The sequence below is a fragment of the Pogonomyrmex barbatus genome, unplaced genomic scaffold (genome assembly GCF_055798465.1).
Source record: "Pogonomyrmex barbatus isolate J1 unplaced genomic scaffold, ASM5579846v1 scaffold3, whole genome shotgun sequence".
NCBI classification, from domain to species: Eukaryota; Metazoa; Arthropoda; class Insecta; order Hymenoptera; family Formicidae; genus Pogonomyrmex; species Pogonomyrmex barbatus.
Window position 1 is genome coordinate 15,327,922 of NW_028297127.1, and position 23,891 is coordinate 15,351,812.

The 23,891-nt window shown below is 34.4% G+C and overlaps 1 protein-coding gene across 7 annotated transcripts in view; it reads left to right on the forward strand.

Annotated features, from left to right (window-relative positions):
- The window catches only part of Rbp6 (RNA-binding protein 6), a 596,225-nt gene that overhangs the window by 564,310 nt on the left and 8,024 nt on the right, over positions 1-23,891 (forward strand). For 5 of the 7 annotated variants that reach the window (XM_089079353.1, XM_011639884.2, XM_089079354.1 and 2 more), the window contains 4 exons: positions 17,154-17,258; positions 18,347-18,412; positions 22,155-22,432; positions 23,625-23,689. In XM_089079353.1, the coding sequence (XP_088935479.1) occupies positions 17,154-17,258; positions 18,347-18,412; positions 22,155-22,432; positions 23,625-23,666 (491 nt within the window). In that variant the 3' untranslated portion in view covers positions 23,667-23,689. Of the gene's footprint in view, positions 1-7,385; positions 7,458-17,153; positions 17,259-18,346; positions 18,413-22,154; positions 22,433-23,624; positions 23,690-23,891 lie in introns of all 7 variants that reach the window. The other 2 variants (XM_025218444.2, XM_011639885.2) reach the window with 2 other exon arrangements.

Sequence of the window (23,891 nt, forward strand, 5' to 3'; positions counted from 1 at the left end):
ATAAATATGTATACAAAGCGGATAATGTATACAGAGTGCGAGTGATGTAAATTAATGTTGCTCATATTTGTTAAAACGGGAATCTTGTGAATTATTAATGAAATATCATTAGTTTCTACGATGGTGATCAGTCGCCAGTGATAAATATGGAATCACTACGATTAATATAATATGCGGCACTATTTTGCCGAATATTATATTAATTCGGTCTTCATTGTTCATTAAATTAGAATCAAATTAGAATCATGATAATCTCACAAAAGATGCATTTTTGCAATAAGAATACCGTAATATTCGGCTCAATATATTATATAGTTCATTAAACTATACATCAAAAATTTTTGAAAATTTCAAATGTAAGATGAATATATCTAGATAATTTCCAATTTCAATGCAAATTTTTCATCGATATCGTTCTAATCGATTCAACATGCGAATGTAGCAAAATTATAATTCGAAATATTGAGTCGGCATTTTCGCACGAAAATATGCTCCAATTTTTGCAAACATTTCATAAAATTGAACATTATTCCGATATGATCGTGGTGCTCATACTATATATATGAAGTCAAATGGAAAAACCGCTATGCAAAATAATATTTGCATGGACTAATATAATTTTTATTTTCAAAGAACATTATAAATTAACATCCAATTTCATTTATTTCAATTTTGAATTATTTATCTCTAGGAAAAGTATCAAGCTATTTCGGCTGCAACAGCATGAATAGCTCGTGATAAAATCGCCTATAATTTTGCGCTCGGAATAATCCTTCGCTGTTAACATAAACGGCACAAATTTTTGTCAGCTTGTATACGTTGCGTTAAAATGAGCTACCATCCCCGTTATCATCGAAAGGTTAATCCGAGAGTCGTATGTCTTCCCAAAATTGTGCAACGAGCGAATGTTTTTGTTACCAATAAACGTCGAAAGCCGAATCTGAATTTTCTGAAACAACTTATTCTCACGTGAATCGTTTGACCGGAAATTACAAAATGTTCACAGACGCATGGCTGGCAAACTCTGTGGTCCTTCGTCAAGCAAAGCGTCGCCTGCCTCTACCCCCATTCCATTAGGTACTGCCAAACACAAGATTCTAAAAAGTAACGACACAAATATTACACATATCTACACACATACATTCGCGCGCGCGCGCGCGCCCGCCACACACACACACACACACACACACACCTAATATACATGTACAACGCGCATATACGCATGACGCATCGCGTACCTATACACACGAATACCTTCGGCAGAAATACCTCGCGCGAAAAAGTGCTCGCCTTCCTGTAAAAGCATTCACTCTCAAGCAAACAGGAACGAAGGAACGGCAAGGAAAGAAACGGGTAAACGCGTAAATACCGAAGCAAGAGAAAGAGAGAGAAAATATAGGACACGCAAAAAAAAAAAAAAATGAAAAAGAAATATGGAAATTGAGCGACAAGATTTAATGGTTCGTCGATGGAAGTCGAGTACTACCCATCTTCTCTCTCTTTCTGTCCTTTCATTCATTATTCTTTTCTCTTTATTCGCGTAGAGATAGACAAATTTCTGTATTCCTCTGTCGTTACTTTGAAAAGAGCCTTTGAAAAGAATGGAGATGAGTGCACATCCAATTCTATGATGCTTAATGGCAAGGCTGTTCGTATCACGAAATTAAACAAATTATGATAATACAAAGTTCTTGTTACTTTGCATGAAATGCGAAAGCATTTATTCTTTCAGAAAAATAAAACATACGAATGATTATACAAATACCAAAGTAAAAGAGGAAAGGTGATATTAATGCAATAATTCTATAGAGAAGAATGTGGAAACAATATGACAAAATATGCAAATATTTTTACCATATGGTATTTAGAAGAATCATGTATTGATGGATGATACAAGGAAGTAACATTTCACAAGGAAGTAATTATATATTTTTATTAAATTGTTACAAAAACCGTTTCAAAACTATAATTAAAATTAGAAATAATGGCAAATACCAAAATGTCGGAATCTTGCAAAAAACGAGATAGCCTTGCCACTAGCTATCAATTGCCTATCATGAAAACATAGATGTAATTAACACAGAGATTATGCCGAAATCATTCTTACCCCAATGTGTGTGAAGGGGAGGGGATATAGTATAATAAACTCGCACATGAAACACGCAATATAGATTGATGATATAATCCGAGATAGATGTCTAAATGCGAGAAGTTACAATGAGTCGTACTGAGAACGCAAGCTAGATATAATGACTATACATAGAGAATTAATGATTATCAAAAACCATGGTCAATCTTCCCCCCATGCTTTCCTAGGATGCCCCTCCTCCACTCTCCCCCTTCTATCTTTCGCCGGTCCATCATTCTTTTCCATCTACTTTAAACTTTAACGCGTTTCTCTCACGTAGATGTTGACCTCACGTAGCAATTCAAGAGTTGTAGCCACGTTCTATGTAATCTCTAAGCTAAACACTTTAATCGAAAACATTTAGTGTAGGACGTATATACGTAGATATAACGATATAGACGTTTCCAAATGCCTCGATTATGGCGCCTTGTCGAAGCGATACGCGTCAAAGTTACGCGACAATGTTTTATAATAATTCTACAATTCGCTGTCGAAGATATGCATTTTAACGAAACGATAAAGCGGCTATCAAAACAAATTGTGAAGTTGGATAATAGCCAGTTTATAATTAATGCAAAGCAAAATGAAATAACACGTCTTTATAACAATATAATTTCGTTTCTTTTATGAGTATTTTAAAATGTAGTATTTCAAGATTCATCATCAATAATCACATCACTGGTGAATATAATATTTCAATCATAAATTTATTAGACACTTTTCTTGCAAAAGTGTAATGGCGCTAGAAAAGGAAGGGATAAGAGTGTAATTTATCATTAATTTATATTTTTCAAGATTAAATATCTTGACAGCAGGAAATTAAGTTTTTACTAAGATACCTTATCACAGAGTATAAATTTCTCTTAAGATAATGACAGAGTAAGAGAAAAAAGCAGTGAAAATGAACTGAAGAAAGGAAGTTGAACTTAAAATAAATGATTTGCACGTTTTGTTAATACCGTAATCACAGGTTTATCGTCTACACAGCTATTATAAAAGGATTAAAATGCATCGCGCAAAAGCATCGCGAACAAGGTGCCGTTGTCGTGGCGCGTGACTATTTCTTAACCAGAAAAAAAGTTACATATTGTGCTAAATGTAGAGTAAGGCATACGTCGAATTAGGCGAAAGTGAAACGTAAGAAAAAAGAGTACCGACCCTCGTAGGAGAGATTAGCATCGAGATAAGCCGCTCAAGGACCGTTGGCCGTTTTGCGCTTCTTCGTTATTGTTATTATGCCGTTAAACTCATTCCAGGCCTTTCCGAAGTCCCGCACTTCCGTCCCTCGATAGAGTGTCAGAAAACTCTCCAGGAAGCAAGGACGATGCGAACACTAAGCGCAATTAAATAGATTTAATACGCGCGACGATAACAGCCATAATCGAGGATTTACATTAAAATCCCCATATATTAATTATATTCTCATTACGCGCGTCGCGCACATATTACAGATTTTCATTTAATTAAAGTAATTTTCTAAATCACTCGCACATGGAGGCTAACTCAAAAGGCATAAAATATAATTAAGATTAATTAAGGATATTAAAAATATCTTGGAAAAAAAAGAAGAGAGTAGATTACATATAACGCACGCGCAAATTGCGGTGACGTGGTAGTTTCGTGTTTCCTGCACAGTGTACGTATACATTTACCTTCATACGAAGGTAACGAAGATTAAGAGTAATTAATTACAGCGCGGATTTATTAATGGTAAATAGGAGGAGACGTGAGCGGTGTCATCGCGCTAATTCCTTCGCCTTGCTTTCTCGGTTTCACTCTTCCTACCCCTTGCTGGCCCGCATCCCTCTGGCATTATTCCACCCGTACCGCAACGTATTATACGTTCGCGAGAGCTGTGATCGAGTTTGGATTCCGTTGTGTGTTCTCGAGTTATCGTTAATGAAGGTCCTACGAATCATCCGTGTGGATCGCAGAACGAGAAAACGAAAAAAAGAAGTGCGTACGAAATATGTGTTACGATAAGTCTTGCGCGCATAGAAGAGAGATAGAGGGGCGAATTGTCCGTCCTCGTCCCTAAGACGTTATGGAGAATGCAGATTCACCCAGAAGAGACCACCCAGATTTAATGCTCGTTCCCGCGAATTGTCTCGCTGGAATCATTTTTGCGAATTGCTGAAGCATAAATTGTTAAAGGCTTACATTCGCATTCGGTTTAGCGCCATAAATATAATGATCTAATTTTCAATTGTAACTGATTCATATAAAAATCGCATTGCAATTTTTAAAACTTTTTAGGAATTTAACGCTAAATATGATGGATGTATTTTGATAATTTGTAAAATTTGAGCTTAAATTAAAGATTGTTTTTTAAATGTTGTCTAATTTGGAACCTTGTTTGATTAAATAAATATAATGTAAATAAATTATTTGTTTTAGTAACAGTGTCTATTATATTCGCTAAACATTCGATGCGAATGTAGATCTGTGAATTTACCGAGACAATTAAAGAGTGAGCCAAACCCAAGAGGAGACATTTATGTCCTGAGCTTATACATTTGTTAACGACACGATGCTTAAATAATATTATTGATACTTTTATGCGCGGCTATAGTTCGTTTGCGTTAACGTCACTATCCTGTTAAAATAAAAAAATCTCGTGATATAAGTGTATTCTTTTGTATATTTTATAAATTAATCATTTCGTCCAATATCAACGCACTTCCGCGTTAACATCGAAGTTTTCTTTGGACTTTTTCAGAATGGGGTAGTTAACGTTATCGAGCTATGGTCCGATTGTTGCTATTCGTAAGATTGTTGTTAAATCACTATGATCGCGCGTGGATAAAAATAATACTTTGCCCGATCCCGAGAATGACTCTCACGATGCCACTTGCACTCACAGAGCAGATAATCTAACGATACTGAAACGCGTGTCACGCAAGACTACTTGAAGAACGTCGCTATCAAATACATGAAATTAAAAAACAATTGGAGAACGTTCGAAATATGAGAAAATATACCGTCCAAGATAATATAATGTTTGTGAGAGCAGTATGGCGGCAGTTCTGAAGCCGATTGACTCGCGGGTTATGCTTGGGATTGAATTAAAATGTCAATTAGGGGTTAGGAAATGGAAGAAGTTTAATAAATATTTATTTCGTTTTTAAATAAAAAAAGTAACCTTTAATGTTCATTAATCCTTAAGTACCAAAATGAAAATTATAATTCATATATTATAATTATGAAACATATGTAATGTGTAATTCTTGTTGTGTGATTACTATTTAATAATTTCTGTAACAGATTTTTTTTCATTAAACACATCTATTATCTTTTTTTATTATTTCCGAATCCAAGAATAGTCATAAAAATCTATTTAAAAATAATTTGAGATGTTTTTATATGAACACATGAAAGGTGAACAGTTCAATAAAGTTTAAAATTGGATCAGGAGAATTATGGTACTTATGGATTAAGAATGACAGATATTCGACGATCTCATCTCCGTGTCCTAATCGCACACTTAGAATATCTATATTTCTTAAATTCACACAAACGGATATATCTTTTTAAGTTAATGTTACCGTGTAAATGAGATTTTTACGACTTGGTCAGAAAATCTCTTCAAGTTTTCTTGCACGCGAAATCGTCTTATTCGACAATCGCCAATCTTTCTTAATGCATAAGATTTCGAACGGTATAGAATGAATCATGCTTCCGACGATGCTTCTTTCCTCGGCTTGCGCTATACGACGCGCCCTAAGAGAATAATACACTCGTGAAAGTAATTAATTTAACAGGCGATCGATGAGGGCTCGGACGATTAATTAGATTACCAACGATAAAACGAGTGAGAAGGTGACGAAGAGAAAACTTGCAGCCGCGAAAGTTTTGTAAACGTCTTGTGGGTTCAATAACGTAACACACTTGATGCCCATCAGAGATCGTTCTGGAATTGAACGACAGAGTGAGTTCACTCACGCACGCGCGTATATACATATTAACATCATGTAACGATTCTCTCTGAAGTTCTATTATTATAACGATTAAGAATTATAGTAAATGTCTGTAACAAATAAAAATTACCACGCAATGAACGAAATAATAAGATAAACTTTCTCGATATGTGCTGGAAGAAAGAGGGAAGAGGGAACAAACGTCAAAGCTCTTACTACCTTTCTTGTAGCACAACATAATGATGTAACATGTTTTAATTTGAGTCTCTACTATGAGCTAGGTATCACTTCAAAACAATCAGTACAGTTTAATATGCAAATTTCTAAAGAATAATTGATGTAGCAAAGATCTTTTTATTGCCAACGCTCAAGACATTCGATCAAATTTCGAAAATTACTATTTATTCAAATACGGTATATTGAAGTTAGATTTATCTTGAAATAATATACTCCATTTAAGCATATGCTTGCAAGTACAATTTGAAATCAAAACTTCAAATTAATGCACATGAAAGGAGCTTGTAGTTATGGAGAAACCCAATCTCTATTGAAACCACGTGCCTTAGACAGTAGGAAATTACAGAAATTGCAACGAGGCAAACCCAAAATAAAACGATTCTTTACCTAGAAGCGTAATATGAAATGCATGGTGCTGAATTAAGAATGCATTATAAAAATTATTTCAATTAAAAATTCTTTATAAATCAAAAGCACAAAAGAAATATGTTTAATTGTAATAAAAAGTAGAAAATTTTTACGTACAGAGAATTTCATATATATAGTTATATGAGAAGTACAATTTTTTTTTTCGTACCTATATGATATTTACTAGGCATTATTGAAATAGCAATTTCAGATATTTACGTAAAGGTAAATTTAGTACATTGCTATAATAAATATGTACATTTATATCTCTCGCAGAACATACGCACACATATGTATAATCATAAACCTTTTTTTAATACTTATTGATACAATTTTTCATAATTTGTATGTACATATATTTTTATAAGAGCAATTAATTTTGTAAAAAAATTGAAAACATTTAATTTTTATTAAAAAAATAAAAAGTTAGGAATATAAAAGTAAGCAATTGTTACAGCAATTGTTGCTTAATATCTACATTTATAAATTTTTAAATTATAAATGTAAAAAAAAATACAAGTATCTATTTCTACATATAATAATGTAAGAAAAATTTTAATGTATTTATGAATTTTGTTAATGAAACTTAATCCAGCACCAAGTCGTCTAAGTATTAATAGATGATAAAATTATCTTAGCGTGATCGACGGACATTTCTATATCATGTAAGATCGGTGATGTCTCTTGTTGGGTAGGAGCGGTCGTGTACCGCGCAGTGGGGCCAAGGGTAGGCCGAGTGTCCGTGAGCCCCAGCGGGGGTTGCACCGGTAAGCTTCAACCCCAAAGTGCCAGGTTGTTCCACCAAGTTCTCGTGTTCTCGCTCGTGTTGACGGTAACCGTAATCCGTAGTACGTAGTACATACCAGATTCCATATACACGTCCACGTATTGTGCAAACACACATGTACTCAGTCTACAACGAACACCAATCAAGATTGTTACGTTTTATCAAAACTTTTTTTTTTGTACACGGAATTATGAACGAATTTTATGCTTGAAAATTTAATGAAGTGTCTAACGTTCTACTGTTCTTTTTCCATATAATTTAAAAGTAGTTCTTTGTGAAAAAGTTATTGACATCTTAACATTGAAATACTTCGTATTAGAAATCGCTTCACCTCTAAAATTATCAAAATACAAATATTTGCTTCTTTTCTTAAATATATTTTTAATATTTTAAATATTTTTAATCAATAATCGATTGAATATTCAGATATTTTGTACTAATATTGAATTGTATGAATTATTGAATTAATTATGAATTTAAAATTAAATTACAAAATTATCATTCTTACTAAAAATATTACAAAATATTACAAAAATTTATTATTTGTCAAATATTATGACATAATAACTTCCATCTGTCAGTTTTCATTATGTGGTACGCGTAATGAATGAAGGTTAATTATTCATAAAATTTTACATAAAATTTTTTTTAATTTGGGTCCAAACCAAGCAGGCGAGCAACAAACAAACGCAAGTGAACAACTTGCTTTAATGAATGTAAATGGTATCATCAATATTAAAGTAAGTTCTTCATTCATATTTGTTCGTGCTTGTTTGTTTGTTCTGGATTAGACCACATCAATTTACATCACTCTATTATACACATTCCACATTACTTAATTCTGATTGAATACGAGACATCTGCCACTGTTGCTATCTAGTTACTTTAGGTACCCATAGTTCGAGTATTGTCATCGATAGTGTTTATTATTGATTGAACTCTTTTCGTATATAAATATACATATGTATATTCTATATATCTATCTTTATGGAATGCTTAGGAAACAGAAAGCCATATGTTAGTTGTGCATCCGTTGTTCGTTGTATCGTCTGCGCGATTTGTATTCGTCTCGTCCATCTCTCTCGCCACGTGCGATTTTAAAAACCGATCGATCTACATATAAAATATACTTTCTTTTTTTCTCTCTCTCTCTCTCTTTTTTTATCTCTTATATTCACGGCGAAAATAGAATACGTAAAAATATCTGCGTTGTCCTACTTCCTTTATATCAATTTGATGCAGTTTATTCGTAAAAATCGTTTCGAAAATTCCTCTCGTGCTCTATTTACATTTGTATATACTGCTCGAAGAATCTGATTAATCTTGTAATTGGTACAAAATCTATGGCGATTAACAATTTATTAGTTCTGTCATTATAGACGAATTCTATCATATTAAAATAAATCCGCGTATAAAGGTCGCGTAATATACGTGTGTATCATTACATTAATATTATATTATACTTTCCACTAAATTGGGAATCGGATGATCGGTGCTTTCAACGAGCAGGCGACTAAAATAAATTAATATGATCGCCCGATAACCAGTTTATCGTCATAAAAAAATGACCGCGCTATACCGTGTAGCGGCATGAGATATTTTATTACGTTACTGTTTTACGTTACTTTTAATTATGGGAATAATTAGCTCTTCAATCGCGTAATAACGATTGGCAAAGGGTAAGTATCGAAGAAGCGATATAAGTCGCAGCCTTGTACGATTTCACTGCAGCAGTAAAAGTTTGGATTAGTTTCTTGCCTCTATCCCGAGTTTGATTTGTTCTCTTTATATTTGTTAGATTATATATCTACGTTTTCAAATCTGCTTTAAAGCTGCTCTTAATCGCTATTTAACACGCCAGAAAGTCGATCTTTATAACCTAATTCGCTTCTTCGATAGTTCTACCAATTCTGACGACTATAGCGGACATGGAAAAACATCTAATCGTGCGTTTCTCAAGGAAGCGCATTTCTCAGGAGAAGCTTCTTTTTCTTAAATTACAGAGAAAATTACTGTATCAATTTAAACAATTTGCTTTGATCAACAATACCAGCTGATTATACGATTTTATCTTCAATAAAACTTTATGATATTCATGCGTCTCGAGTCATAAATATGTATCGAAGTTGTTTCCTGAAATATGTGTCAAGTTATTCAATGGAATATTGATAGAGTTATTCGATAGAATAATACCGCGCTATTTCGCATACATTTCTCGGGGCATCCTGTATATATAATCTATCGTATAAACAAGCAACGGATTGCATTCTAAAAATAGAATCAGTGCACATATTGTTCAACCAATTAGAGACGTCTGGATACTCATACGGCAAATTGGAAAAAAATTGCTAACATCACAAAGTTCTCGTATTTACCGCATGAATACGTATCGAAATAATCTCCGATTGGTCAGGAGGAAATCTTTCTATATGCATATTTTTATATATACATATAAATATACCGTACCGTCATTTCACTCCATAGTGTTTAGAATAGCCTAACAAGTAATCGTAACGAGAGCCATTTGGTTTTTTACGTATACATATATACGTTTAAATCCTGTATCTTGTACTGGTGTTGGATGGCTGCCTAGCTCATAGTACTAGTTATATCCAGATCTTCCATCGTTCTATTATCCGTATGAGTACTCGAGCCTAACATTAGTTTTCACTAGAACTTAGCCCATATGTCTATAGGTCTGTTGGGAAGAACGTGTTACGAGAGATTTATGTATATAACGTCGCATGACGAGAGAACTGTTAGATCCTTTCCTGACCTTGATAATTTCGCGGAAAGGGTTCTCTTTGAAGTAAAAGCGGAGCCACGACCAGTCACAAAACGCCGGAAAATCTCAACTTACGGAGCTTGCTTTAGAGCCATCGATACCCGATATTCGGGCTCGTATTCTCACCGTATTTACGTATTACGTTGAACGAGGTCATCAGATTTTCATCTCTCGTTAACATTAAAAGTGATCTTTGTCAGACAAATTGTCATTCAGGATTGGACTATTATACTTAAGAGAATACAAGCCTCTTTTATTGATCAAAAAAGTAAATGTACCTATTTGTACCTTTTTGAGCATCTCCACTTACAAATATTTACCACTCTTTGATTGTTGATCGCTACTTTGCGCGCCGGTTGGAGCAACGCTTGCATGTATCTAAATTGATTGTGTGTAGTTCTAGTGAAAACTGAAATCAGCCTCGTGAAAGCACTCTTGATCTTTCCGCGCGACCCATAGCCCGTTCAACAATGTTAAAGAGAGTGTTTTAAACACATCAAAGGGCTACTCCAGTTCACATTTTCTACAATCGTTTATACGTTGTATTATTTGCACATGCATTTTCTTATAATCTCAAATACATATGTTTATTTTATCTTCACGCATTTCATTATCATTTTCGTAATATCGTGGCACACGATTTTGCTCATTGCGCGGCTATGGGTCAGTTTTTCCGTGAGACGAACAAAGTCGAGTTGAATATCGCAAAAAATGGAGGGAAGGAGTCCGGGGCGGAACCATTGCCGAGATCGATGGCGAAGACTTCGTTGAAGATGCAGTTACCTAGGGGCGAGTAATTTACCATCTAGCTACACCTACTATCTTTTAGAAACATCGCCGTATATATAAAATGATATTAATTATTATATATTGTTCATAGCAAAAGTGTTTAGTTCAACCACAACGGGTCGATTGATCATTTAATGGATTATAAGAGGACGTGAACATTTTATTGATGCAATATCAAGCTACAATTAAATAACAAGCTACAGTTAAATAAATATTGTGCTTGAAAGTGATATATTTTGATCTTCCCGGAGTGGTGCGAAAACGTAGACGATTTAGATAAATCGAGTTAAACAATTATACATAGTTTCTGATTAGAAGCAGTCTGTAGTATAAAACAGATCGTTGTCGACTAATTGACATTGTAATTAACATTGAAAGTAAATAACTTAGAGTTAATACGGAAGTTGCCAATATAACATGTATATTTCTAATACAAACACTTGTAGGTTTTACCAAAAAAGCATTAATTTAATATATGACAGAAACTTTTATTGCTCAAGATGCATGAGGGAAAAGTATTTTCTCCATTAAATTATATCAATTGATGTTTATCAAGAAATATAGTTGGCAACTTTTGTTGATTTTTAGGTCATAGTTCCGAGTTAAAATAGTCTACTTCGAGCGATTGTAACGAGTATCTTCGTATATAACAAAACTTTTTTGAGTGTTGTTCTGAATTTGTTAAATATTGTTACATCTATATAGATGAAGTAGTTTTTTTTTCGAAAAGAAGTTGTTTGCGAAGTGGTAGGGCGATTCGCTGCGACGTCTCGCCGCCTACGACTTCGCGTAGAATTTATAGAAGAGTAGATTAGAACACGTAGCTAGAACGAGAGTGATTATTTTCTTTGTGTGTCGTGTGTCCGTCTGTCAATTTTAACTAACCATTTCTCCCCTCGTATCTCCCTATTGCAATTGAATAAACTCCTGCTATATTGGCGGCTAGTATCTCCGAGTTAGAACCGACCGTATAACTTGTCGTCCGAACGTCGTTATTTCTTGTCATTTACTTAACAGCTAGCATTAGAACGCTAATTAGAGTTAGCAGCGTGACACACTGACGAGCTCGTAGTTTAGAAACTTCGACCTATCACGGGTGATATCTACATATGTTTATATATCTTGCCTACCATATGTATAAGTTATGATTATTGCCGGCATATAGCCACTAATACGTGTGTGTAGTTTAGGACGTGCCAACAATTCTGCCGGAAAATATCTATTAATTTGCTTAACACTTAATATATTATTTAACAATTGTGTCATTGCCGAGCATGGATGCGCGAATTAACAGCTCGCTATGACAATTGTCTTAACTATATGACGCTAATTAACATGATTCTACAACATGATTCGACCAATGTGTTGCTTCGTCAAAGATATTATGCACTTGGCTCCTTAATTATGGAAGAATGCGACTTCTTGTTATGATATAATCAGGGTCTGCCCACTTCAATATGGCTGTTATGATGCAAACGTTATGCATATGGTACTCGTGTACAAGATTCTCTTCATAGCATTTGAACCTCCTCTACATTTGCGTTTCCCTAGTAAATTACTAGGAATACGAATAATGTGCTTTTAGGGGTTTCGACATTCTAAAATCGTCCTTCGTATTTTACTGAAGAACATTAACTGCCTGCACAGTTGTATCTTGCTTATGCAATCACATATGCATTTATATTATGAATTAATATCACATGTAATGTCACATGTGATATTAACGTATATTTAACATTTATTCTCACTAAATGTGTGCATATTCTATATATTTACAATGAAAATATTACAAAATAGAATATACATTGGAGAAAAAATGAATTGAAAAACATTGCTTTATTTATTTATATGATCCGAATCTTTTTTTATTAGATAGAGTTTTAAATATTTTTAAAAAATGTTGGCGCAACAGTAAAGTAGATAATTTTTATTACGTTTTGCAACAATTTTTTAAAAATCATTTCAAATCACGCTTCAAATTATCGCCTCTTAATCTGTAATAGAGGGAAACAAAATAAAAAGAGAATAAATTAGTCTTAAAGTCTTTATATGAATGAATCCGATACTTACAATCGCTTTTGTTAGCACTTCTTTAAAAAGTATACGGATATTATTTCCACAGAAGAAAATATCTTAAGAATTCTTGGAAAGATAAAAAGAATGAGTTGATAATAGCTAAAAGAATTCATTTGGAAAACTTCAATAAGAAACTGCATGTGGTGTGTGAATAAGCGATTACAAGTCTTTTTATTTTTAGGAATCTTCAAGATGTTCTTCTGGTGAAATATACATATATATATAATAACTATCTCGGACTTTGATATAGATACAGAATCAATTTCGGGGATAGAATTATCTCATGATAGATGTATTGGTACTGTCGAATGTTCTTCGTCCAGGTGATAACCTCGGGCTGATTCTTCGCTCTTCGTCCAGCCAACTCTAAGTTGAACGAACGACTCTATGCCAGAATTTGGGACTCAAAGCTCCTCGATTCACACTACTCGGAGTCCCCTGGGTAGATTTCGCGGCGCGAAGTCCTTATCTAAAGTCTCGATCGCGTTTACGTCAGCTGGAGATACACTCGAAATAGATGAACTCTTGGCCTAGATCCCTATGCGTCGATCGTTTCGATGGACGGCCAAACCCGGGCAATAAGGATTTCCACAGACAGACTTAGTATATATTTAGTATATACATATTTATATAGAGTGCCCAAGAGAGGTCGTGCACTCTTACCCAGAATTTTTAAAAAATTTAGAAATGTTCATTCCGATTCCCATATATTTTATCAGATTTATTTTTACGTGTTTTATTATTATTATACAATCATGTGTATTTCGATAACAATATCAAGTCATGTTAAAATGTTTTATGTTGTTGATCGAGTGTTTATGTAGATAACTAACATATGTGACCGTTTATTTTTTTTATACAAATCTCTAAATACACGTGAAATCACTGGTTAACAATATGTTGAAATTTATTTGCAAAATAAAATCTTTGTTTGCAATTTTAATTGCCATAAGCCGTCTAATATCTATTTATAAATATTTATAATTCAAACATACATGATATTTTCACATTAGACTATTTGTTATTTTCTAATATTTTTTTATATTAAATATACGTCTTCTAATATTCTTTGTGTTCGCCTAATATCTATCGTCCAGAGAAAAACGAGCGACCTTCGAAATACTCTGTATAAAAAATACTCTATATATATATATATATATATACATACATAGTCACCTATGTATGTGAATAAATATGTTGCTTATGTGTATCGCTATTTTTGGCCCCGATCGAGATACGACCCCAAAAGCTATCGGTGCAACCGTCGGTTGTCGCGAAATCCGGAAGCCGCACCCGTTTCGAGAGCTGGACGTGGACGTGCGGCCCCTTTCTTTTTATGAAACTTCCGATAAACGCCCGCTGGCAAGGATTTCCGTTTCATTCGTCATCCTGTCCAACCCGAGATCACGCGTGACGCACTCTTTTTTTCTCTATTTCTGCTTTTTTTAAAAATATTATATACTTTTATAATATTATTATTATTATATATTTTTTCCTTTTGCTATATTCGTTATTTCTTTTTATTTAAAACATAAATTGTGTACTACTATCGAAAAAAATATTTTAATAATCCAAAGACACATTCATATTGTTGTAAGTTAAAACCGTGCATTATATTACAAAGATAGATATTTAAGTTGTATAAATAATTTTTGCTGTTCCGGCTTCAAATTTAAGCCAAATGATCCTGATTTCTGTAGAATATATAATTTCGATTACAGATTTTTATCTAATTTCCTTCAAATTACTCCGAATTTTAGAACTCTTTTTTTCGCACTTTCTACATTTTTGTTGGACGTGATTCATTTATGCCATCGAATATCGAAAAGATATGAACGCACGTAAATCGTCAAGTTACGGCGGACAGATCTACAGAGTGTTTCCCTCTAACTATGGCAGTTCGGAACTTCCGGTCAGAGCATGTCGATAGAGACAAGCCACACCATTAAACGCCGTGATACCCCATACAAATCACGTCGATCCACGATTTATGGTCCATTCACCCTCTCTCGCAATCGCGTTATCAGCGTCGATAGTTGCATGCCCAAAACGAGGCTTCTCCATGAAAACATGCTATTGCAAGTAGTATAGGAGGACCATTCCCTTCCCTCGTATTAACGATGCATCAAAAATACGATTTCGATCTTCAACAATATTCCCATATTCCCGATTGCACTCTCAGATTATACACATGTATCGCAAATACAACTCGCACACACAATCGCTTATGCGTGATGTGACTTTCTGAGAAGTTATCTTTTACGAAGGTTCCTTATTTTTCATTTTGAATGATTTAATTCTAGAAGTATCAAAGTTTGAACCATAATAAAAAATATCAACGGGATTAAAAATATTCTTCTTTTTTATAATTTTTAATTTTGTCTCATAATATTTATGTTTTATAAAATAATTTAATTAACTAATATATTATATTGCAAACGATATAAGTATGTAGTTTTTCTGAAATAGAAATTTCCTTTCATTTTTTGAAATTTACAATTAATATTTTTAGATATAATTCTGTGATTGCTTCAAACAATATAAGAACAATATTGTAATAATAATATTTTGCTGCAATTTCTCGAAATTAAATAATAATTTAGTTAAGAAATATACCTGATAAAATTTTTTTAAGAGCTTAGAGGAAGTATTCAAATTTAGATTCTAAACAGTAATGTACAATATTTGTAAATATTCTCATAAAACTTCTCTCTCATAAATTACTAACACATAGAATATTATTTTTAATTTAGCACTGAGTCATAATTACATTTTGCTTCTTCTACATTTTTTAATATATTAAGCATATTATATATAATTTACCGAAAGTCTCATTTTTTTTCTTTATCACAAATTCTTTGACGGTCTTCTTCTTTAATTTTTTAACTTTTTTTAAATTTTAATATACTGTTAAAGCACGTTAAAGTACAGTTTAATTAAAATATATTCAAAATGAATCAAGAACTACAATTTCATTTATTTGATTGCAATTCTGAGATTTAATTTATCAAAGTTATTCAAATTTGAAGTTATTTAAAATTCTAAAAACTATTATAGTCACAATTGTTTTTAATTTGGAATTTAATATATGTAGTTTAAATAAAATTCTCGATCTTCAAGACATACTTCTTGTGTCGATTGCTCGAGAAAAATGTCATAACTGAAAAATTAATCTTTAGCATTTCATACTATAACCGCGTGCACGCATCTACAGATATGAGAATATATAAAAGCTTAACCCGCTTTTATTCCTAGCTATTTCCATTGCATCTCTTATTTGCATTCCAGTTTCTCCAGATCCTCCCATGTACGACATACTGCGAAGTAATAGCTACCAAATTGAGATAGTATTTTTGCTGATACGTTAATCTTAAACATTTTATTTAATTCGTTATGGTCCAACCTCCCTTTTTAATTTTTCTCAATGTTTACGTAATGCGTGACGCTCATATTCGTTGCAGATCGCAATCTAGCTAAATTACTAAGAGTAGAATGAGAAAGTCTAATAATGTGCAATTTATTGCGTTTAATAGCATGCAGGTAATTAAAACAGATAAAATTCAATTATTTTTCTCTAAACCATGTTAATTAAAATGCGTATAAAGGATAAATAGATAAATTAAATGTAATCACGTATAATTAATATAAAATTAACATTAAATTTAACGTTAGAAAAAAGAAGCTAGAAAATATAATAAAACTCTTTTTAATTTTATAAATTCTATGTGGTTAAAGATGAAGTTAAATTTGTGAACTATCAAAGGTCAATCAAACATATAAAGGTATATCAAACATATATCACAATATTGCATATATTGTGTAACTATGTGCATTATCATGTAGCTAAACTAGATCGTAGAAATATCTTTACATCGCACAATGTGTTATTTATTTCACGCAATACGTTAACATAACTTCTTATTTCTTTTTAGCTGCGATAACAATTCGTATTACAGATCGTACTCTCCGTCCCGTTTTTTATTTTTCATCATTCTCAGCTTTCTTCTTGTTCTTTATTAATGTCAGGAGTGCCGGCGATGTACTACCACGGAACAGGAAGTGAGAATGCAGGCCGCGCGTATACGAAGGCGCCGATGCAACATGTCCAACGCAATGCACTCCGGAAGACATGTATGAAGTCGACATTCACTTTGCTCGAAATACGCACTTCGAAACACTTCCTTTTCTTTCTTCGTCTGTCTTTCATATACATTCACATATATGCCGCGTATCCTTTTCCGTCGTCATCAGTCTCTTTCTCTCATTCTCTCTTTCTCTCATCCTCTCTCTCTCTCTCTCTCTCTCTCTCTCTCTCTCTCTCTCTCTCTCTCTCGCTCTCTCTCTTTCTATCTCTTTATCCGATACAGAAATCCCTTATGCGCGATCTTTCGAAGTACAACCATTTCTCGAGAATTTTTCTCGAATCGTCCCGCCTCGTTTATCGCGTTTCGTACGTTTCTGCCTTCGTCTATTCCATACGGAAAATGCATATTAATACCGAAGTGCATTTCGATGCATCGAGTGCTACTCCAGGGAGTCTCTCGCACTGTAGTTTCGACGGCGATCGATACCCCTAGGTTCCATTATTGCCGCAGCCAGTTGATGCATCCGAATCGAAACCGTAGTCGTGGCAGTAAACGCCAACGCGGTTTCGAACATCCTCGCCCGATGGAGAAAACTGATACTGACGATACGAACGAAAGCTTTCTAAGTGCCTAGAGAAAACACCTGTCACACTTTTCGGCGATGTATGGCGCTTCCGTTATTTCCAACGTGTTTCCTTACACGCGCGAATTCATCCGTCGAATGTAATTTTCCGCGATAAAGAACCACCCCGTCTGTGTAAACATTTAAGAGCCACTTTTCATACTTGAGTATCGAAGACGAGAGGCAGAAGGCACGCATACTTGAGGATTGTCGATATCCTCGGACGAAACTCGAAAACAAGAGAGACGATTGACAAAGCAACACATTCGGAAAAATCACTCTTTGCTTGTCTGTTCTCTTTTCAATCGTCAATCCATCTGGCGCGTCATCACTTTTCTATTCGTTCTATTCTTTTCTTTTATTTTCTTTTAATATATATATATATATATATATATATATATACATTAGCTTCCAAACTATTGCCGAGTGATAGTCGACGAAAATGAATAACGAAATACATACGCGTAATATTGCAAATATGGCGCAGTTGTGATCGAAGTTTTATGTTTCAGTGGATCTAACCAATGGACAGCTCACCCCAAACAACAACACGCCCCTACTTACACAAGCACTTTCTGGTACGTTTTAAAAGTCTTTCTTCTTCTCGGCTGTGCGAATGTAATGCGCTTTCTCGACTTGCTTCGTCGCGTTGCGATCGATTCGCCCAGAAATGCAAACAATTTCGGCTATGATGGCTTTTTCGTTAACTAGTCACGCGAGCAATAAAAATTGTGCGCAATATCTTTGAGAGAATACTCGCGATGGCTTGAACGGAATATTGCGGAATAAAACACTAAATGCAATATTATGTTCGAATCAATCATTGCTTCTGCCATCTCATTTTAATATTGTCTAGTATTTTGCAGCAATATTTTCTCAAACTGAATTCTGCTTACAGATACGAAGACGGATAATTTTGCGAAACATTATACCTTAATGTTTTCAATTTTATCATTTCATGGATTGCTTAATAATTGGTTTTCAAGAATCAATCTCCATTTAGTGAAACGATAACTATCGTAGAAAAATTTTCATCGGTTAATATCTGTAATTTCAAAAGACGATTATGATTCGTATACGCGAATAACGGAAAGCATGGCTACTTTGTTAAGCATGATTATTCTGCATGACTGTTATACATAGAATTATTTTATCACTAAGCCTCGACTAAATAATCAACAGAAATTGACGTGGAGAATCAATAGCGTTAATTGCGCTCGTGATATTATCTTTGGGATAAAGTAAATAGGACTGTACCGCTTATTTTGCCAAATAAATGAAGAGACAAATAATTTTTCAGTTTAGCACCTTGTTTCTTGATGTCTTTCTTTACCTCAATACAAAGTGACGTCTTTTCGTGAAAAAAACATAAATCCTAACGAATACCGTTTTTACTTTTCATCTCTCAATTATCACGTAATCATTTCCTGCTGAATCACCGAAAAGAAAGACGGAAAGACGCGAGAAAAAGCGAAAGGAAGAAAAACGAGGGACAGACGCGTTTCCGAAAAGAAGTGTTGCACATGCGAAGGCGCCGAGATACCGGCAGCGAAATACGCCTCTGTTCTTCTATATATATATATATATATATTTTTTTTTTTCGTACTCCCCCATCTAGAATCTGCCCCCGATCTGCCCGCCGTCGCACCGTCGTGCCGTCCGCAATCTCCTCTCAAATAAATCAAACTTTTGAATCGCGCTCGTCCCTCCTCCAGCCCCCACACCGATCTCCACACGCCTGCCTCTCGCCATGGCATCGGCACAAAACTTTGTAACCGGCCGCCATTGTCAAGAGTTTAAAAGCTGAATGGGTTTTTAGATTGTACGCCGGGGCGCTTTCGGTTTCCCGTGGCCCCGTCGCCATCCCTCTTTCCCTCTTGCACCCGTCGAGAGAGTTTCAAATTCTTCGCGTACCGCCCGCTTACGATCTCTCCTCTCCTCCCCGCGCGCTCATTCCTTTCCGCCGTTTCTTCCTCTTCTTCTTCTCTTCGCTTTGTTCTCGTCGTCTTTTTCCTCCTCTGCTTTTGTGACCGCCGTTAATCCGAAAGTACGTACCGTATGACATTTACGCGAGCTCTTGCGCGCAAACAACGCGAGCCCGATACACGGAATCGCTCGAGTCAGATGCATTAATCTCCGCTGCTTCTTATTGGCTATCTGTCAGAGTTTTTACGAGTGCTAAAGTTTCAGAATGCGGACGACACGCCGAGACATTGTTTTCCCGTGTGCGATACAGCTTTGAGAGTAACGTAGACTAGTTTCGCTCCTTGGTATTTTTGTATGTATGGAAACGAAGAGCAGTTATTAGTAGAGACGTTTCGAACATTCTATAAACATAGTAATCGCATTAGAACTTAATCCTTGCTGTTGTGCGTTATGTGTATACTAAATATCAATGTGTTAGTACACTGCAAAAAAGAATTTGCAAGAATAACATATTTCTCGTGATATCTCTTATTGAAAGTACAAAATATTTCAATATTCTAGTTGTAAAAGAGAGAGAAATACATAGTAAAAAATTAGAAATACCATTCAAAAATTTAGATTATTAAAAAAAAACATCAGTGTTTATTTAATGAAAAAAATGACTTTTCGAGTTTAATATTACTTTTAATAATAATTATAATTTTTTACCAACAATACAATTTAGTAAAAAAAAGACAATTATTTCTAATATTAAATTTTTTACTTTATTAAATTTTTCATGAGATGGAAAATTATTTTTAAATTTTCTTAATTTCGCTATAGTTGGAAGAATAAAATAACTGCCGAGTATTATCTGAATTTCGTTTTGCTATTTGAAATAACTTATTATTTAGATTCATAACACATCAAATTTTTGTTAACACATTCAATATGAATATCACAAGAAAATACACTTAATTTCTAAAGGTATTGGCACAAATTTAATTGATTTGTCTTTCATTGCACCAGATTTTGTAATTACCATAATTGTTCCCTTTTTATTCTTCCCTTGTTTGTATTCTCACGCGTGATTTTTACTTTGAACGCGAAATGGGGTAAGTTTAGTTTTCCTCGTCTTTGGTTTTTCTAATCAAACCAAATCTGTCAATTTTTGCTCCGACTTCTTAATAGCACGAAAGAAAATCAATTCTCGTGCAGACCAAACGTTAGAACAGTAAACGTAGTCGAAAGCCTGTTGTATCTCGTAACTTTTCAAGTTGATCGCCATCACTGCCTCGTGCGATTGCGTTGCTTGTCCCAGTGACGTGTTGTACAATGTCATACATATATATGTGCAAGGCGCTTTTTTTATTGTCTCTATGGTCGTATGTAAAGGCTGCCTTGCCATGCGCTTCATGAGTGTCTTCTTTTATTCCTTTCTTTTTCTTCTCCAATGAAATCACGAGAAGATATTTGTCAAATTGACTCTATCCATTTCCTTGTATTCAACTTGTATTGTGCGTAAACATGATACACACTCATTGATGTAATGGCATTTGCGCGATTATTTAAACGGGAGGCACATGCACAGTCCTCGAAGTAAAAATGTAGACCAGAGATTATCGTCGTTCATTTGTGCACGAATATGCGTGAGCTCGTTACAACAAACATCACACTGTATAGTATATGTATATGAGTTAAAGAACCTTATCTCTAATGAGATTTAACCCGCTAGAGCGTATCGTTATACAACTGAAATGAGTTTGATATTAGTAAGCGGAAAGAGGCGAAAAAGCTAAAAACTAAGGGCAAACGCCAACGGAGAGAGAGCAACGTGCCTCAAGGTACTTGCATGGAAGATTCCTAAAAAGGATAAGGCATGCAACGCTCGTATCGCTATCACGGGCAGAATGAAACAATCAGAATATTCACGTCTCATAATTGTCACTCAGATATTTAATTGTTATAAGATGTTATATACGCTACAATTACAAAATAAAAAATTAATGGCGCGGCTTAATAATCATTTAATAGTTAAATAAAAGATGACATTTCTTTAGATTCTCAATTATTCTGGCACAGTCAAAGCTGAACATTTATATAGATTTACTTTCTAAGGATAATTATTTTCCTTAAATAAATTAATTCCTTAAATAAAAAAAAATAATGACATAATTATACATAACAGTATAATTAGATTACGCCATTCAAATGGGCCACCGTAATTGAGAATTTTGAAAATAATTCTTGTGTATTTTTCAAGTCTGAATTTGAAAGTATATTTTATAAATATCTTTATGCTTTGCGCGTCTCGCGGAAGACGAGGACGAGCTTCGGCGAAGCTCGCCCTCGTCTTGTCGACGACCTCTGCTCGATCGGGATAAGAAGGTGAACATTGACGCGGGTTCGTTGCAGTGATGAACAACTACCAGGCGGCCGCAGCGCAGGCCGGATTCCCGCCGGCGTCGCCGCACGCGGCCGGCGGCCACGGTGGGCCGCAGGGCCGGTCTTTCCCGGCGGCCAATTCACCGGGCCCGATTGACATGTACAGCTCGAGCGCCGCCGCCGCAGCAGCAGCCGCAGCCGCGGATTCCGCAGTCGCAAGCTACGTCCAGGCCGCAGCTAGCCCGCAGCCCCCCACGACCGCGTTCCCCGCGATCGCCGTATCCCGTGCCCCGCTCAACTACAGTCCCGTAAGTCCACTTAATGCTCCCCCTTTGTTCACCGAATCGGGCCCCTCCCGAGAGAGTTGGAATGTAAGGATAAAGAGCAAGATCGTGAAAATCTGACACTTCTGCATCTCATGACCAGCATACGAGATTTATCTAATCAATTTATTTATTCCATTCATTGATGTGGTTTGCTGCATAATTTTTATGTAGCATCGAAAATAAAATTATTTTCAATAAGTTTGATGGATAAAATTTTGTGAATTAAACAGAATTTCGTAATTGACAATAAATATAAAATAAAATTGGAAGAGATTGTAAAAAATAGCAGCCACATTTTAAACTAGAAATAATTATGAAAAAATTAATCAGAAAAAGCTTTTACGTCGCATTTTAATTATAAATGCAGAAAAGTCTGCTAAAGTATTCTTGCTAAATATATAAACATCAATGTTTCTCTAACAACTGTTTACGGCTGATAAAACAAATTATCCAAATAAATAACAATGGAAAAACGTATATTCACATTTTTATATATAAAAATTTATATCGCACGCAAGAATTTGAAATGAATTTACGTTGACGTAATAAAACAAAATTAAAGAATTATTTGACCATCAATCAGGCTCTTTATCGTTTCATTCCATATTACCATACAATTTCATCAGCTTTATGCATTTATGATCAGCAAATGTAAATACAATACCTTCTTGCGAACATATATTATATTTAATACAATTGATTATCAATCTCACAAAAAAATTGCTTCTATATATGTCTATTATTACTGTACGCTTTATACATTCTATATCATAATTCTATACTTTATGATATTCATCTCTGGTCCGTCAGGTATAGTATGGCAATTATTACATTGGCTTGTTTTCGAAGATAAACTTAATATCGTTTATGGATTTCTTTCTGATTTATTCTCTGCAATATCAATACATTTAATATACCGAAGACTTCCCACGTAACATCATTTTATATATATTATTCTTCGCATTTCTGTCACTTATTATTATCTTTATATTGTACAATTTCGAGAAACATAGCACAAAAGAAGGATTCTACAACCTCAAAGGCCAAGTACCGCAATTGCACGCTGCAATCTTAGATATGCAGGCAAACATAAGGGTTTCTTTGCGCTCACTATTATTAGTAATCATTATTTTTATGGGAAGGTTGATCAAACCGATATATTGTATTGTTCCAGGGTCCTCTAATACCAGCGGCGTTCACTAATGGCTACCATTGAGCCTTGTTAAGACCTATTAACAGGTATATATGCCGTCAATAATATTTCATCAGATGGTACTTATATTTTATATCAAAATGAATTTATTAAGAACACTTTACAATACGAAACAATTAGATCTTCTTTTCATCTTATAATTTTTAATATAGTATTATCCATGTCGCATACAAAATATATAATTTGAAACAGAATATCAATACATGAAACAAACCTCATTTTTTTAAC